This window comes from Notothenia rossii (assembly GCF_949606895.1).
Source record: "Notothenia rossii genome assembly, chromosome: 7".
Lineage (NCBI taxonomy): Eukaryota > Metazoa > Chordata > Actinopteri > Perciformes > Nototheniidae > Notothenia > Notothenia rossii.
Window position 1 is genome coordinate 28,411,095 of NC_136905.1, and position 17,542 is coordinate 28,428,636.

The following is a 17,542-nucleotide window of genomic DNA, read 5'->3' on the forward strand; positions in this document are numbered from 1 at the left end:
AGCTAATCTCATCAAAGACTGGTTTCTTAGTTTCTTGTTTTCTTTACACATAAACATTTGTTCATACTTTTCAGATGTCCAAGCTCCCAGCTCTTTAGCTTCTTTATAAAAATGATTCAGAGCCAACTTTGCATTTGATATTAGGATCATGATGGTAATTGGCCCCGGGGTCTCGGTAAATTGCCAAGTCAAGGTGGGGTGTTTTTAACAATTTCAGGCCTCTCATTCAGCCTTTCTGCCCTGTGGAGCTATTTTACTGTGTGTAGGGGGTGAAGACACTTTCATTTAGATCACTAAAGTAGATCCTCCAGCCCGGGCTTCCTCCACCAACATGATTCTTCCTCTTCCACTTCATTTCCAACAACTCTTCTACTTTCTTTCATCACTTCTCTGCTCCATTCCCATGTATAATCTTCTTTTTCCTCCTCCCCCAAGTCCCTCTATCCTACTCCATCTATTCCTTTGACTTCCTTTTCATCTCCTCTGAACCCTTTAACAACATAATGAGCCTCATTCAGCAGGGCTAATTGTTTTAAAAACTCCCATGTGTGCCAATGCTTCAGAGAGAATTAAAGCAGTCATTGATAATCGTAACACCAAGTTGTTCTCATGTCTTTCACTAGATATCTGAACTTTAGTTATCACATAGTTTTGCAGAGGGATCTTTAAAAAATGAAATCAAAAGATGCTGTACATAATATAAAATATTTGATAGTGGTTTCTGTCTGTCTGTGTTAGAAGTTGAGTTGCTAAGTGGGGCTTTAGTAGGTGACATTCGTAGAGTTCTGGGTAGAGATGTCCCGATCCGATCACGTGATCGGGGATCGGAGCCGATCGGGATTTTTTTTGTTTGTTTTTTTTAAATACTTTTTATTTTTATTTTATTCAATATTACAAAACAAAAATGACCATGTTCAAGTCTTAAAGTCATCCTGAGGCCTTAGTTTTGGTTTGAAATTACACAACATCATGTATGTGTTGCTTCTTTGGGGCTTGTTTTCATAGACCTGGTTGCTTATTTTTCTCAAATCTGGCAACAGAGCGGGCAGGGCGCAGTGTCTAATTGTAGCAGTAAGCTAACGAGTATTGATAAGCTTTATTTTGTTTTGATCCAATGCTGCACAACTGAACTGATCCAATGCTGCTGTGAAAAAAAGAAGCTATATCCATGTTGGATAGAATATCCAATTTAAATAAAAAAAATAACCTTAAGGGACAACTTGAATACTTTTTTTTTTTTTTCTCTTAATGCATTGCATAAAGATCGGATCGGGAAAGATCGGTATCAGCAAATTGTCAAAATCAAATGATCGGAATCGGATCGGGAGCAAAAAAAGGTGATCGGGACATCCCTAGTCCAGGGCTGAAGTCGGATAGTCCATTTAGCTTAGCAACCTTCCTAACGGAGTGAAATGACCCGGAAGTCCCTCAGTGGCAGCCATGATAAGTGCCGTTCGAATTCTCTAGATGATAGGAAAGGAGGTTTCAAACTTCCTTTATAACCTCCTTTAGCTTAGGAACCACTGGACCTCCTTTTGATGAAAGGAGAGGAGAAAATGCTGCCCCACAATGCATTGCAGCAGCATTTGCCGTCACACAACATTCGGCCATTCACGGAAACAACCGATTATGACCGAGAAATGATATCATCAAAGTTACGGTGCTTATTAAGCATTTTAAAACGTATGTGGTAAGTTGCTTTGTTTTGAAGGTTCATCATTATTATAATCAAAAAGAGAAATATGAAAGTTAGTTTTTACTGAAATTATCAAATAAAGTCAGCATCTCAGTCTTCACTGAGCGGTGTGGGGTTTGTTCAACTTTTAACAGATGTTTGAATGGTGATGTCCACAGTGATAGATGTTAAGGATTAACATTTATAATAAATACATTTGTATTTATTTTAAGATTTTTTTCATAGTTCATACAATCATACGTATTGGGATCATTTTTATTAATGTGGACCGGAGGGAGAGGGTGACGAGCATAAGTTTCACTTTCCTTTTTTATTTAAATTCCAATTTTGGTCATGAAGAATATGTTTCTCTGTTGTCCACATTCATAAAGCATAAAACAACAGCATAAGTGCTCGGTGCAGAGTCTCAAGATGAGTTTACAGTCCCTCGTTCTTATTAAACATCCATGTAGTCCGTACTATAGAACACTGTAGTTTCCATAGTTTCCCCGCAGCATCACACGCACATTTATGACCTCCGCTGGCGCATCATAAACACATCGGATAGTGAAAGTGCAGTCGGATTCTCTAAAGTACCGCAGTCTCTTCTCCTAAGTCCTTTTGAATTCTCCTATCCACTATCCCTTAACCCTGTGACGTTTCACTCAGGGGTCAAGGCATAGACGATAGGGTTAGAATTTAGGAGCTGATTTTTGGATAATCCGACCACAACCCAGACGTCTGTTACCCCAAGGCAAAATGGCCGACCACCCACAGTTTAGCTTTCTATTTTTCACACAGTACGGTGATGTAAATTGCGCTTTGTTCTAAATTTGGATGCCTTGGTTTTATCATTTCTGATAAAATACTCACAAATATATGCATGATCACATAATCACCTAAGAAAATACATTGTATTGTAATATATTTAGGATTGATAAGGACACATACGAGAACAGTGGAGATTTAGCTGTCACCACTATAGCAGAAGAAGTGTTATTATATTTCCAGTAAAAAGAACAACTCCCCAATGTTAAAATGCTCAGTTACAAGTTAGTAAGAGTGGAGCTAGAGGTGACTACAAGCTGAAGGAAAATAACAGACCAAAGATTCAACAAAGAATTAACTCAAAGCCAGGACTCCAGGAAGAAGACAACAGATCGAAATGTAAGGGCTTTAAACAATTTATTATATCTTTTTTAATATAATACATATTTTTTTAATACTTTTTGTTAATTGCCTTTTGGTTGGAACAGGAACGGCTGTAACTTTTGGGAACAATGGTTACTTGTCAAACCACAGCTTTCATACATACCACCAATAATTAGCTACATAAGTATCTGTGGGCAGTAGGGTTGCAGACCTATTACATCCAGACCTAATAAGCCTAAATCTAGGGCAAAATATCTTAATCATAATCCAGTAATTGGGTGATCACATACAGTACAAAAAATGTGCCCTAGGGTTTTGGGGCATTCACAAGGAAAACAAATATATAGCATCTTTTTTTTTTAAAAAGTATCTGTTTCTTATAAAAAGCTTGGCAGGGTAGAGATATTCTAAGTGATAAAAATACAAATAATTTGACGTAGAAACTTAATTTTTTTTGTTAAACATCCTCTCGTTTTCAATTCTGATGTTAATGATCTGAAAATTGGTGCAACAGTCCCTGGAAATATTCAAAATCAATTAAACACCTCTTCCGTTTTCTAGACGAGAGAATGAGATACATCAGTTGCTACTGCTGTATGTTACAAAAAAATCCATAAATGTCCATCGAGTCGTGCAGTTAAGGTTTTTCTGGGTAGTAGCTGGGTAGTAATCTCAACATGAACGTTCAAACAAAATTAAAATAGGTAAAAGACAGGAAGTGAATGGTTTGAGAAAAAGTTTACAACTTAGTCCAATCTTAACAAAAAGGTGACAATATTAAGGGTGAAACGATATTTGTTTAATAATCTCATCATGTTGCAGAGGACCATAACTCCAGTCTTAACTGGCATATCGAAATTGGACCCACAGTGAGCCACGACTCCGAGGCTAGCCATCACATTGAAGGTGAGTTGTGTAAAGGTATGTTTTCTGAAAGAGTGTCTAATCATCTGTGCACTATATCCAGTGTTCCCTGGCCTAATAGGACCCATGTGTCCTCTATCTTTTTCTCTTTTTCTGTATAAAATGTGTTGTTTGCACTTTGCTGCTTGTCTCTTTCATTCTCTGTCTTACACACACACAACCGGGATCCCACGGTGCATATTGCACACGCTCTAATTTGATAAAGCTGAGCCAATTTGACCACTCCCAGTGGAAGCTGATTAAAGGACCAAAGATTCTTGGGAGGGTTTCCTTATGTGAGCTTGATGACCACTTCAGGTTCTGGACGGTGATAAAGATGACGACAGTTTAGGGACTACGTGGATTTACAGTAAAACAATCCCCTTCATCAAATCCTATACAGAAATGTGAAGTACAGTATGGAGCAGAGGCTGGTGGATCTCAGTGGATGTCTGCTCACCACCTCAAGCTCAACCTTGACAAGACTGAACTGCTTTTCCTTCTGGGAAAAGATTGTCCCACTCTTGACCTAACAATCAACATCGGCTCCTCTATTGTTTCCCCCGACTCAGACTGCAAGGAATCTGGGTGTGATCCTAGATAACAAACTGTCTTTCCTGGCTGGTCTACCTGCATGTGCCATCCGACCTCTGCAGCTCATCCAGAATGCAGCTGCTCTTCTGTTCTTCAACCTTCCAACATTTTCCCACACCACACCGTTCCTCCGCTCACTTCACTGGCTTCCAGTAACTGCTAGAATCCACTTCAAGACAATGGTACTTGCATACCATGCTGCGAATGGATGTGGCCCTTCCTACATCCAGGACATGGTTAAACCATACACCCCAGCATGTGCACTCCGCTCTGCATCAGCCAAACAGCTAGCTGCACCCGCACTGCAAGGGGGAACCAAGTTCCCATCAGCAAAAACACGTGGGTTTGCTATCCTGGCTCCAAAATGGTGGAATGAGCTCCCCATTGAAATCAGGACAGCAGAAAGCTTACACATATTCCGGCGCAGACTGAAAACTCATCTCTTTCGACTCCACTTTGAGCGATAGAATTACTAACAAAGTACTTATATACTAATAAAGGAATGGCTAATCTAAAGCCAGTTGAGTGGCACTTGAAATGTTTTAGCTCTATGAAACCTGATGCACTTATATGATTCTGTTTCCTTCAAGTTTGTATCTTGTTGGTCGAACGCACTTATTGTAAGTTGCTTTGGATAAAAGTGTCAGCTAAATGCAATGTAATGTAATGTAATGTATTGGAGTGCATGCTATATGTGATTTTGGCCCTCAGTTTTCCAACTTCACTAAGGCAGCATGTGTTTATGTTTTTCTTTAATACAATTATAGGGTTATTTGAATAATTGTTTCCACAACAAATACAATTAGAATGGAACTTGGATAGCGCAGACCTTGGCCAATGCGCTTTCCAATTGTGAAAAATAAAGCGTGCATCAGACCTGTTATTCTATCCGCTCTAAAATTATGTTGTTGCTTATTTAGCCAATGCTCCACCTTTCTACCAAGTTTTATGAAAATCAGGCCAGTTTTTTTTTTTTTTTTTTTTTGGTAATACTGCAGACACAATGGCAAACCAACAAACATTACCTATTGGCAGTAGTTATAATATTTACATAGTTATAATATTTACAGTGGGTTTATGTTTTCGAACACCTGCTGGGATAAATTGTGGAATCATTATTATAGCAGAAAAACAATTCAGTGCTGTCAAAGCCCTGAGGTCAAGGGAGTATGGGGCACGCACATCTTGTCCATAAACATATGAAGAATCTTAACTAATCTCACAATATCAAAGCGACATGATCCTTTTTAAATGGTGATCAACAGGAATTTAAGATACACCCTGTATTAATTCATGCATTAAATCACCATGAGTTATGCATTACTTCAAAGTGTTTGATTTTTAGCCTTATAATAAAGTTTTGCACTATGAACTACATCCAAGAACATGAGGAAATGTTTAAGATAAATCCACTGAAGTTAACGTTTTATGATTATGAATTATCATGAATTCTCTGTAATTACTTCTGCACAAGTTTTAAAGCATTCTAAACCCAGATGGTCCTGTTAAACCTACAAAGGAATTAAAGGGTTCTTCTTTATTTGATAGAAATTGGACATGCTTGTGCGTTTTCATGCGCTATACATTATGAAGGAATACAATGAGGTTAGCTTCACAAACTGACCATTCAGTCATACACTGACATTCCTTCTTTCATCATGTCTCTGCGTAAAGCCTATTCATCCCCCGACCATTTTCCATGTGTTTCTAATGTCATTTTACAAATCTAATGAGCTCATTTGTACAGTATGAAAGAGCCGACAGACAGTTTTGATGGGCGATCAAAGAGAAATCCTTTTAAGGAAAAGTTCATTCAAACAGAAGTTATAGATGTGTTTCAGGTCTTAAAAGCAGGGGGGGTTGGAACTAAGTGTCTTGATTTGATTGTAACATTAGCATGTGACTAGCATATGGAGTCAGATTTGGGTCAATATTCTAGCGCGCAAAACAAGCTACTCACGAGCGGAAAATGTGCTTTTACACGCGCATGAAATGACCCTCGCGCGCAGATTAAACCCCAACGAGCAGAGACAGCCCTCTTGCTCGCTCGCGGGAGTGTCAGCCTCACTCGCGCGCGTGAAAAGTTTCTGAAACTTTGGGGCGGAGCCACTGGACTTTGATTGGCAGCTGCCAGGAAACCTGGAGTTGCCAGGTTTGATAAATGCCTGAACTACCAAGAGCCGAGGAGTGACAGCAGGAAGATCAGTTGGACGAGATTGAATGGTAAAGATGTCCATAAAAAACCATTAGGCCTATATTCGTAAAGTATACAGCTAATATATATATATATTAATTCATTTTATATAAAACAATATATTTTTGAGTGGGCTGTATCTGTTGAAAATTGCTAGCTACTGCCTGCTGTACGCACCTCATACCAAATGAACTATAAATGAACTATAGAGTTGTATAGTGTCCTATAGTAAGTTTGTAGTGTTCTGTAATATTTTTTACCTGGTATCGTATTACTATAGTTTTTTCTGTCGTGCCATTTTATTAGCTATATCAGCCCTATAATATTTCAATAGTAATACTATGTATCTAGATCTTTGTTGTATTCCTATATTATTTTAAATAGTATAACTATAGTAATAATATATATAGTGTTTCATAGTTGTTTTTTAAACACACTATAGAACACTCCTAGTAATATTATGATATTGTCATAGTGAATGCATATTATTACTATAGTGTTTGTAAAAGTAATACTATAGTTTTTTTTTTGGTGTTTCCGTATTAAGACTAGGGATGTAACGATATACCGAATATCGCGGTATCGCGGTAAATAAACTTCCCAATACCGTCGTGAGACTGACAAAATCTACCGCGATTTTCAACAAAAAATATATTTTTTTTAAACACTTTTTTTTTTTTAAACACTTTTTTTTTTTAAACCTTTATTTAACCAGGTGGTCCCATTGAGATCATCGATCTCTTTTTCAAGAGAGACCTCTCTAACATGGCAGCAAGTAGGTTACAACATGAAAATAAAACAACAGATAACACAAAAGGACATCGTATTTACAGGGCTACATTTACACACCTAGAGACATTGACAAGTATCAACCATATATTTATATCTCGCCCTGTCAATAAGCCTGGCGTTAGACTTTTTCGCTGTCCGTCATTTCGACAGACAGGATCGTAAAATATCCGTCATAATCCCTTATTACCCGTCGGGTCTGAAAAGTTCACGATAGAGCATGCTCGTGAACTGTCAACGGGGGGGGGCGGTGTTATGCCGTGTGTGCATGCACCTCGCGGGACGCGCACAGCGTAAAGCAAGACCTCCCAGACATGTATTGATCTGTACGGCAAAGTACGGTTTGGAAACTATATCATTTCCTTTTGGAGGGCATGCATAACACGGCATAACACCAGAGCCTGGCTGCGGGGAAATGTTGGCGCTGTTCCGAGTTTGTTCTAATCTGTCAAAATGACAGACTGCGTTCAGATTTTTCCGTCATTGTTAAATAAAATATTTGGTTAACGCGACCACTGGTGTCCCAGCAACATCAGTACCAAGCGACAGAGTTTTTTCCAGAGCAGGGGATATTGTAAATGCCCAAACATCCCAGCTTATAAATACCTGGAAATGTGGACATTCTCATATTCCTAAAAACCTGTCTGATGATGCTGAGTGAGTGACTAGTGAGTTTGAGTTGAGTTACTTGAAAAACTAAAGTGAAACTTGATTTATTTTATTGCAGGGTCTGATTATTAAATGTCCTTGTTTATTTGTGAGATGCAGTGGCATAAAGAAAATGATTACTTTGTTTGGTAGTACTAGTAGGTAAAAAAACACTGTTTTTCTTGTTCCAGTCTGTTACTGTCACTTTGTTTTTGACACTTTAAAATACTGCTATCCTACAAAAATGCTGTAAAAATCAGATTTATTATTTAATAAAAAAACATTTTCCGAGGAAAAAAATGTTTTATTGAGGAAAAAAAAAATTCTGATTTTTTTTTTCCTTCCCTTTATTATTCAATATCGCGATAAATACCGTACCGTGGACTTGTTGTCGCGATATTATCGTACCGTGAGTTTTTGGTATCGTTACATCCCTAATTAAGACTATATTATTTTAAATAGTACTACTATAGTATAATATATAGCATTTCTGTAGTGGTTTTTTCAACACACTATAGAACACTCCCATAGTAATAGTATGATATTGTCATAATTAATGCATATTATTACTATAGTGTTTGTAAAAGCATTACACTCCTAGAATTAATGTGTAATTCTTTTTATATCAAATTAATTGATATACATATATATATATAAATATATATATATTAGCTGTACACTTTACGAATATAATGTTTTTTTATGGACAACTTTACCATTCAATCTCGTCCAACTGATATTGCTGCTGTCACTCCTCGGCTCTTGGTAGTTCAGGCATTTATCAAACCAGGCAACTATGGGCTTCCTGGCAGCTGTCAATCAAAATCCAGTGGCTCCGCCCCAAAGTGTAAGAAACTTTTCACGCGCTCGCAGACAGACTCCGCGAGCGAGTGAGGCTAACACTCCCGCGAGCGAGCAAGAGGGCTGACTGCGCGAGGGTCATTTCATGCGCGTTTAAAAGCACATTTTCCGCTCGTGAGTAGCTTGTTTTGAGAGAGGTGCACCACTATATGCAGACTGGACTCTACATCCAATAATTGTGAGTCAGCTGTGGGTGCGTTACGGCCGGGCCGCGGTGGATCTGTTCGCATCAAAAGAAAACGCTCAATGTCAACTGTTCTTTTCAATGCGCGATTTAAACGCACCGTTAGGCGTGGCCGCGCTCGCGCACGTTTGGCCTCCGGTCCTCGTGTACGCGTTCCCACCCCTGGCTCTGATACCCCCAACTCTGGCCAGAGTGAGAGAACAACGCCACACACTGATCCTAATAGCTCCACACTGGCCTGCAATGTACTGGCTGGCGGAGATATATCAGCTGCTGTGCGGGCAGCCGTGGCAGCTCCCGCTACGCAGGGACATACTGTCTCAGTCGGGGGGGGGGCGATTTTTCACCCACACCCAGAGCGCATGGGACTATGGGCCTGGCCCGTGAGTGGTATAACCTGAATACAGTGGGGCTCCCTCAGAAGGTGATAAACACGATTCAGAGTGCAAGAACTTTCTCCACCAGGTCCCTAGGGCTGAACGATTTTAAGAAAAAATTGAAATTGCGATTTTTCTGGCAGAGATTGCGGTTTCGATTTCAACCACGATTTATTTTCTTTAAATCAAGTTTCAGTGTAAATTAATTAAAACAATGAATTTCCTTAAGATAATGCAAGAATGAAAACGGCTGGCAACAGATTTCAAATGCAAGACTGTTTATTAACAAAATATCAAGCATTAAAAAGATCAATGGCTCAGCAGCATCAAAATAATTGCACTTTTGTAAAATAACGTAGGCTACATACAAATTATAAATTATAACAACAAAGTGGAGCAAAAAAAGAAGTCTTACCTTAAAAGTAGTGCAAAATGGCTCAAAGGAGCTAGCTTATGAACATCAACATCAGCAGCAGTTACAGATATTCAACCCGTGTATTCAGAAACCTGTGCTTCTTCTTCAAATAAAGTGGCAAGAGGAAGTGAAATGTAAAGGTAGTAAAAATAAATAATAATAATAATCATAATAATTTAAAAAGTTTAAATTACCCTACATTTTCCTCATCAAGAAAAGATGTCAAACTGGTTAAATTATTTTACATCTAGTCTGTATACAAAAGATAAGTAAAAAAGAGTGAACATCTTTTTTAATGGAAAAAAGACATGTCAGGGTAAGGTGCCGATAAGAGATTTCAGGGCAAAGTGCAGAAGAACAACAACAAAAATCAATAAATCTTCCCCTTCATCCCTTCAGAGATTTTTGGCCAAGAAAACCAACATGTCAATCTTTGCTGGCTTCAGACATGCACGCTGACATGTGACAATATTGCCACTGGCACTGAACAGTCTCTCTGATGGTGCACTCGTTGCTGGTATGCAAAGGTACTTACGAGCCAACTTGCTAAGCCATGGGAAGTTGACATTGCGCACTCTCCACCAGGCCAGTGGATCTTGCTCTCCATCAATGGTAGGAGTTATGAGGTAGTTGTCCAGTTCTGCTTTAATGGTATCCTCCAACTGCACAGTAGAGGAAGCAGGGACCACCTTGGTCTTAAAAAAGCTGCCCAGTGACCGCTTTCGTTTTGTAGAGGTGGATGGTGGTTCTTCTTCTGCACTCAGGGGCATGGTATGGGTTGTGACACAAGCCCTCTGCTCCTACAACACACAGTAATAAGAGGCATCAATGTTTTGCTATCAGTTGTGATTAAGACCAACGAGTCATTTTGTCTAAAAGTTTAAAATGTCAGTAGAGTATAGTTAAAAAAAACTAAAAATACAACTTTTTGTTTTATTTTGAAACAACAAAGAAAAAGGACAGCTTACCTTTTGTGCCACCTGTTCCATTTCCATCTTCACTCTGTCTTTGATGTATGGGACATTCTCTTCGCTTATGTAGCTTGTCTTGAATCTTGGATCAAGGAAGGATGTGATGTCCAAGAGCTCCTGTGTCACTGGGTCGCTGTATTTCTCTTCAATGTAGTGGAGAGCTCTTGATTTGATCTCCTTGGTGAGATTCGTGTCCTGGTCAGTTTCAGCAAGCGTTGCTGTTCTGAGGAGATGGAGCACTGGCTTCAGGTATGACACGCTTACGTAGTCCTCACCTGAGAGGGCGTCTGTGAACTCCTGAAGAGGACCGAGGGCATTGTTTACAGATTCAAGTACATCTATGTCTTGCCAAGTGGGGATCAGGTGCCGCGTCTTCCTGTCTTCAGACAGAACCTGGCACAGTGCCTTGCTCTGCTCCAACACCCTCCCAATCATTTTCTGCCTTGAGCCCCATCGTGTCGGACATTCAGTGACCAGTGACTGTTGAGGTAGGTTTAAGTCTTGCTGTGCCTGTTTGAATGCCCTCTTCTTCTTCCAGCTGTGAGTGAAGACCGCAACCAGCTGCTTGCAAAGTCCTGTGGCCCGTTTGATTCTTTGATCATCTTTGACAGCATTTTCTGGTGGAAAACATTACATGTATTACAGTATGAAAAGCCATAAGGATAGCTCATAACACAGAATTCATAACATATTGATTACATCTGTTGTCATCTTGTATTAAGTTCAATGACTTTTTTTTAGCAGCAGACGTCAGGTGGTACTACCGCAGTAAGTTATTGCCCATAAATTAATTTGTAATTGGTAATTAATGTACAAGCAAGGAATATGCTTTTTAGATATTCCACTAAAAAACAAAAAATCATTTAATTCGTAATATAGTGGCATCAGCTGTGGTTGCACCACCCTGACATCTGCTACTACAAAAACGTCATTGACCCATTAGTAAGGGCTTCAAAAATAGGGGAGACCGCCTTTGCATCTCTCGGCAATCTGCAATTAAACAGAAGCAAGCAGTATTGGGAGGTTTTAAAGTTTACCCATGAAAGGGTTCATTTTTCTCACTAGGATAAACAGTATGTTAAAGTAGCATTGCACTAACAGTTGGTCAGCTAACTACAGCTTGACAACAAACCTCTCGGCGCTTCGTCCCTCCCCCCTCCCAACTGTGTTTGAGGGCAGAGTAATATAGCAGAGACTAGGGCCTCTGCGAGGATAATACGAACTCTCACACTTGTAGTAACTTTGTAAACATACACACTCGCACGAACACACATTCTTGTACTTACCAATTGCAAGATGCAGCCTGTGTCCGAAGCACTGCAGTCTGGTCCATTGGTTAAGTTCCATTGCTTTGATCATATTTGTAGCGTTGTCTGTTGTTATGCACGTCTGGGCCTCTTCTTTTAGACCCCAGTTGGCCAAGCACTCCTTCAGCCCCATGGCAATATTCTCCCCTGTATGGTCAGTGGGGAAGTATGCTGTCTGCAGGCAGCGGCTACACAACTCGAAGTTGGCGTTGACGAAATGCACGGTCAAACTCATGTAGGGCTCGGTCGTTCTGCTTGACCACAGATCAGTAGTTGACGCATAAAACTCAGTGTTTTCCAGATCATTTAGAACTTTGGCCTTACATTCTGTGTAGAGCTGTGGGATGGCAACTTGATTGAAGTATGTGCGGGAGGGCAGAACATACCTCTTATCCATTGTGCGTAGCAAACTTTTAAATGCGTCTTTGGTCACCGTGTTTACAGACACCATGTCCTTCGATATGTAAGTCGTTACGGCAGCGGTAATCTCCTTGTGTCTTCGGCTAGTTTTTTCATAAGGCGTCACACTGGCGAACGATGATGTTATTGTTGGCTGACTTTCCGAAGTATGGCTGCTGCTTGATGTTTCACGGTTCTTTTTCGCCATGCACTGCTCATACAAGTTCAGGTGGTGAACTCTCAAGTGGCGATGTAAATTGGTGGTATTGCCAGCCGATGTAGCCACTTTTACACGACATGTTTGGCACATCACCTGTTTCTGGTGTTCATCATCATCCTCAAATCCAAAATACTGCCAAATGACCGACGTGCTGTTTCTTTTTGGTATTAATTTAGTCGGCTCCGCTTCTGCTCCCGCTTCTGCCATGCTTGAAATTTAATGACGAGCTACACACTGATTGGGGTGGAGAACACGTCATCTGGTCACGCGCAGGCTGCAGCTTTCTGATTGGTAGCTGGCACAGCTACCTTCAAAAGGGACACATCTCTTTTCAATGTCCTGTCGGGGTGATTCTATCATTTCTACAGGACCTGATTGATAAACACAGAGCTTTCTCTACGATCGAAGTGTACCTGGCTGCTATTGCTGCATGCCATGTGGGCTTTGAGGGAAAGACGGCTAGCCAACATCCCTTGGTCTGCCGTTTTATGAAGGGGGCACGCAGTCTCCTCCCTGTTTCCAGGTCACTGGTGCTCTTATGGGACTTGGCAGTGGTTTTAGATGGGCTCACTCGACCTCCATTTGAACCCCTGGAAGAAGCTGACATGAAACACCTGTCACTGAAGACAGTGTTGTTACTGGCTCTGGCATCTGCCAAGCGAGTCAGTGACATTCATGCGCTCTCTGTACATCCTTCATGCACTCAGTTTGCCCCGGGGCAAACGAGAGTGTTGCTGAAGCCCAACCCTGCCTTTATACCTAAGGTGGTTGGCTCATGTACCCCCATTGACATTGAGGCATTTCCTCCGCCGCTGTGTTCCTCTGAGGAACAGCGGCCGAATTTGCTGTGCCCAGCTTTACGCACCTATATGGACAGGTCAAAAGAGTTTCAATGCAATGACCAACTCTTTGTATCCTGGGCTAACCCTCATAAGGGCAAGCCCGTTACCAGGCAACGGCTCTCCCACTGGATTGTGGAAGCGATTGCTCTGGCTTATACGAGTCAGGGTTTGCAGGCACCAACGGGCGTGCGTGCTCATTCTACTCGTGGACTGGCTACATCCTGGGCTTTGTTCAAGGGTGTTTCCATCCAAGACATTTGTGCAGCAGCGAGCTGGTCCTCACCGCTCACTTTTGTCCGCTTTTACAGGCGAGATGTCTCTGCCCCAAGTGTGGCCCGCGCAGTGCTGGGCCCCGTGTTGAGACAGGGTTCTACCTGGTTGTTTTGGTGATTTTTGAGATAAGCATGTCTAGCAATACGGGAGTTTCAATATCCCATAGTGAGACATCGAACGGAGTGTTATGAATGAGAACTATAGGTTACTTAAGTAACCCCAGTTCTCAGAGTAACATGAAGTGAGATGTCTCACCAGACGGCCCTTCTTGCTAAGGCGAAGCGAGAAGAGGTGCTTATTTTGAATGACGCTGCGACGTAGTGCAAGCTACTTATAGGGTGGGTGGATTCCCTGACGTAGACGTCAAGTTCACCAGCCAATCAGGATTGGCGTAATGAGATTGATGCTTCTGTTTGCATACGTGTTGAGGCGCATCCCATAGTGAGACATCTCACTTCATGTTACTCTGAGAACTGGGGTTACGTAAGTAACCTATAGTTTCCTGCCTGGCCGCAGCGTGTATCATTACCCTCTCTCGTCCGGGCGGTAGAAAGGAGCCCTCAGCCAGAGCAGCTGCAGCCAACAAGCTGACTGTTGCTATCTGTAAACTATGCCGCCGAAACATAATTGAGTAAATCTGATTTTGTCAGAAATCGGGAGAAATGCGGGAGTCTCCCGCGAAAATCGGGAGGGTTGGCAAGTATGACACACACACACACACACACACACACACACACACACACACACACACACACACACACACACACACACACACACACACACACACACACACACACACACACACACACACACACACACACACACACACACACACACACACACACACACACACACACACACACACACACACACACACACACACACAATGTTCGTATTTAGTATGGTTTTTTCACCATTTCCATAGCCCCACCAAAAATATTTTCCACCAGCCGCCACTGCTTATATCCCAGAATGCTGGCTACCAGTGCTGCACTCAAACAGCGTGAAGCTCTTTCCTCAAGGTTAAAACGCTTCTGTGAATCCAATTTACTCAAAAGGAAGCCCAACTCTGTATGATAACATTTCAAGAAATGTTTGACATTTTGAAAGCTACAGTATGCCTCTTAATTTTCTTAATAGCACTCATTGTTGGTATGTTAAATATAAAGCTACACCTGGCAAACTAAGCTTAGTTCAAATATTTGACAGAACAAAAACCAGCTAGCCTTCTGTCCAATGGTAAGAAAATCTGCCCACCAACACATGTTAGTTTAATCTGCACAGAGTGCAAGTGTAAAAATGGCAATTTGCTGTTTTACGAGGGCTTGTGTGCTAAACTACTTCTTAGCTTTGATCAATTGCAAAGCAATCAGTGGAGACTGGAAATTACTGATCCAAGCCAAGAAATAGTCTGATGCAATTATCCCCATTAAAACAGCAAATTATTGTTTTCACACTAGAACTTTAGGATTAAACAAATGAGATGCATATAAAGTATTAGGATTTAGACAATTTGCCAATGGACAAAGCCAGGCTAGCTGAGATATGGCAAAAACGTGTATTTGAATCACAAAAACAGACCCTCACTCAGGGCTGCTCTTGTTTTGTAAGATGCAAGTGCGTGTGTACTTTTACACAAGGGAAGGACATTATAATAAGTGTTGCTCATTATGATGACTTGCCGTTAAGTTGCTGTTGTTGACCAAGAAAAACGTTGCCAGATTAATGTGTGGATGTTGCTGTTTGAGAGTAGGAACTGATGTAATTGTCATAAATGAATTTATTCAAGTTCCTAACACACACCATTTACCCATTAGGAGCATATATAGCAATGACTAGTAGATACTACTTTTCTATTTTGAATAAAATATCGTCAGATTTCTCAGATAGCCAGTAATTACTTCTGCACAAGTTTATTGTTGGATGATATAATTTTGTTTTTGGAGGATAATAATAATTGACATACTTCTAAAAATATTAAATCAGCTTTTAATTCTAAAGCTAAAGGCTAAACTGTCTCACAATATTGAAAGAGTTACATCATGCAATAAGAACAAATCATTCGTCACTTACAGTACATCACACATGGCAAGATAATGGCTCTGTCTCCTGAAAAACTCTTGAATACTGACTTTAATATCTCCAGGGAGGTAAAAGTCAGCACAGCTGATAAACAGTACATGGACACACAATGACACACCCTCTGTTTGTTCTCAGTGTAGAAATAAATGGTTGTAATTCTTCCTTTTCTGTAAGAACTTCATCTTAAATGATGTCAAATGAAAAAGTAACTCCATTAGCAGAATTATACCATTGAGATTTAAAAGCACTTTCATTTTTGGTAAAACATGTTTCTGGCTCTCAGACGTCTCTGTGGCATGGCTAGTATCATTTTTACTCCTTTTTGGAAAGGATGACAGGAAATGAGTCAGACAAACAAGGCATGGAGGATGAGGGACTAGAGGTCTGCAATGTTTGACTTCATGGTGACTCCAATAAATATCAAACATAAAATAAATTGCTTTTTCTTCTTCATCCTTTTGGCCACATTGGATTTCAATGTCCTTATGAGTGTTTATAAATGCAGAAAAGCGGGAAAAATAATAAAAGCATTTAGCAGTTCTCTCACAGGGAGGTTAAGAGGGGATGGCTGGGGTCAGACGAAAGGGAAGTGACCTCAGGCTCCGTGCTTCCATGTTCCCAAGGTCAGACATGCCTCATTTGGCCTTCCACTGCATACAGGAGATTCGTGGAAACTTATACTTTTTTCTTTAAAAAAGGGTATTCTCTTCTTAAAAGGGTGTAAGCAGAACAGAGTTCAATTTGGGTCCTTTCGTTCAACACGGAAAATGAAAAACTGGTTGAAAAAGTAATTTTAGAATTTTCTATTATCTCATGACCACCTAAAAATGGATTTTCCTGTATGAATCAAAACCTCTGTTAAGCTGTAAATATACTTATTGGGCTTCTTTATTTAACTGAAATCTTATCCTACCAATATGTGCTATTTGTTATGTTTGCTGGTTAAACTCTTTTCAAACAGCTTCATATACACACAACATGAAGCAGTGTGCACATACACCCGTTACAAAGATGCAATGTCCTCCCTGTCTCTATATCTTTCTTTCTTGTACACACACACACACACACACACACACACACACACACACACACACACACACACACACACACACACACACACACACACACACACACACACACACACACACACACACACACACACACACACACACACACACACACACACACACACACACACACACACACACACACACACACACACACACACACACACACACACACACACACACACACACACACACACACACACTCAGGCCAGGCAGTGGTCTGGCTGTTGATTTAGTGTTGCCAGGGGAACCCTGGGATTCAGGGATTTTGCACTCCAGATGTTACATGATCAACAAGGGGACTTCCTGGTTCCTGAAGACTGAAAGTGGACGTCAATTTTGTGTGTGTGTGTGTGTGTGTGTGTGTGTGTGTGTGTGTGTGTGTGTGTGTGTGTGTGTGTGTGTGTGTGTGTGTGTGTGTGTGTGTGTGTGTGTGTGTGTGTGTGTGTGTGTGTGTGTGTGTGTGTGGTACGTGCATTTCTGTATTTCTTTGAAGCTCTAAATATTCGTCAGAGACTCCACCAGCATGTCTGACATCAGAAAACACCTTTTTCAAACACACCCCTCCCAGTATAGGACAGGACTTTTT

General features: G+C 40.7%; 1 protein-coding gene and 1 long non-coding RNA gene across 2 annotated transcripts in view; one reads left to right on the top strand and one right to left on the bottom strand.

Moving 5' to 3' along the window:
* Window positions 1–17,542, top strand: part of LOC307047016 — a 228,609-nt gene that overhangs the window by 186,914 nt on the left and 24,153 nt on the right. The gene's annotated exons all lie outside the window — the stretch shown is intronic.
* Window positions 9,612–11,199, bottom strand: LOC307046864 (E3 SUMO-protein ligase ZBED1-like). Its single transcript, XM_079693519.1, has 2 exons — window positions 10,761–11,199; window positions 9,612–10,592 (listed from the first exon to the last, which is right to left on the bottom strand). Exons 1-2 carry the CDS (start codon window positions 11,196–11,198, stop codon window positions 10,188–10,190), a joined length of 843 nt encoding a protein of 280 aa, XP_079549645.1. The 5' UTR covers window position 11,199; the 3' UTR covers window positions 9,612–10,187.

Excerpts from the sequence above, each read along its gene's own strand:
- LOC307046864 (XM_079693519.1), bottom strand. The coding sequence starts at position 11,198 with ATGATTGGGAGGGTGTTGGAGCAGAGCAAGGCACTGTGCCAGGTTCTG. Across the intron at positions 10,593-10,760 it reads TGGAACAGGTGGCACAAAAG|GAGCAGAGGGCTTGTGTCAC; the intron begins GTAAGCTGTCCT and ends TGTGTGTTGTAG.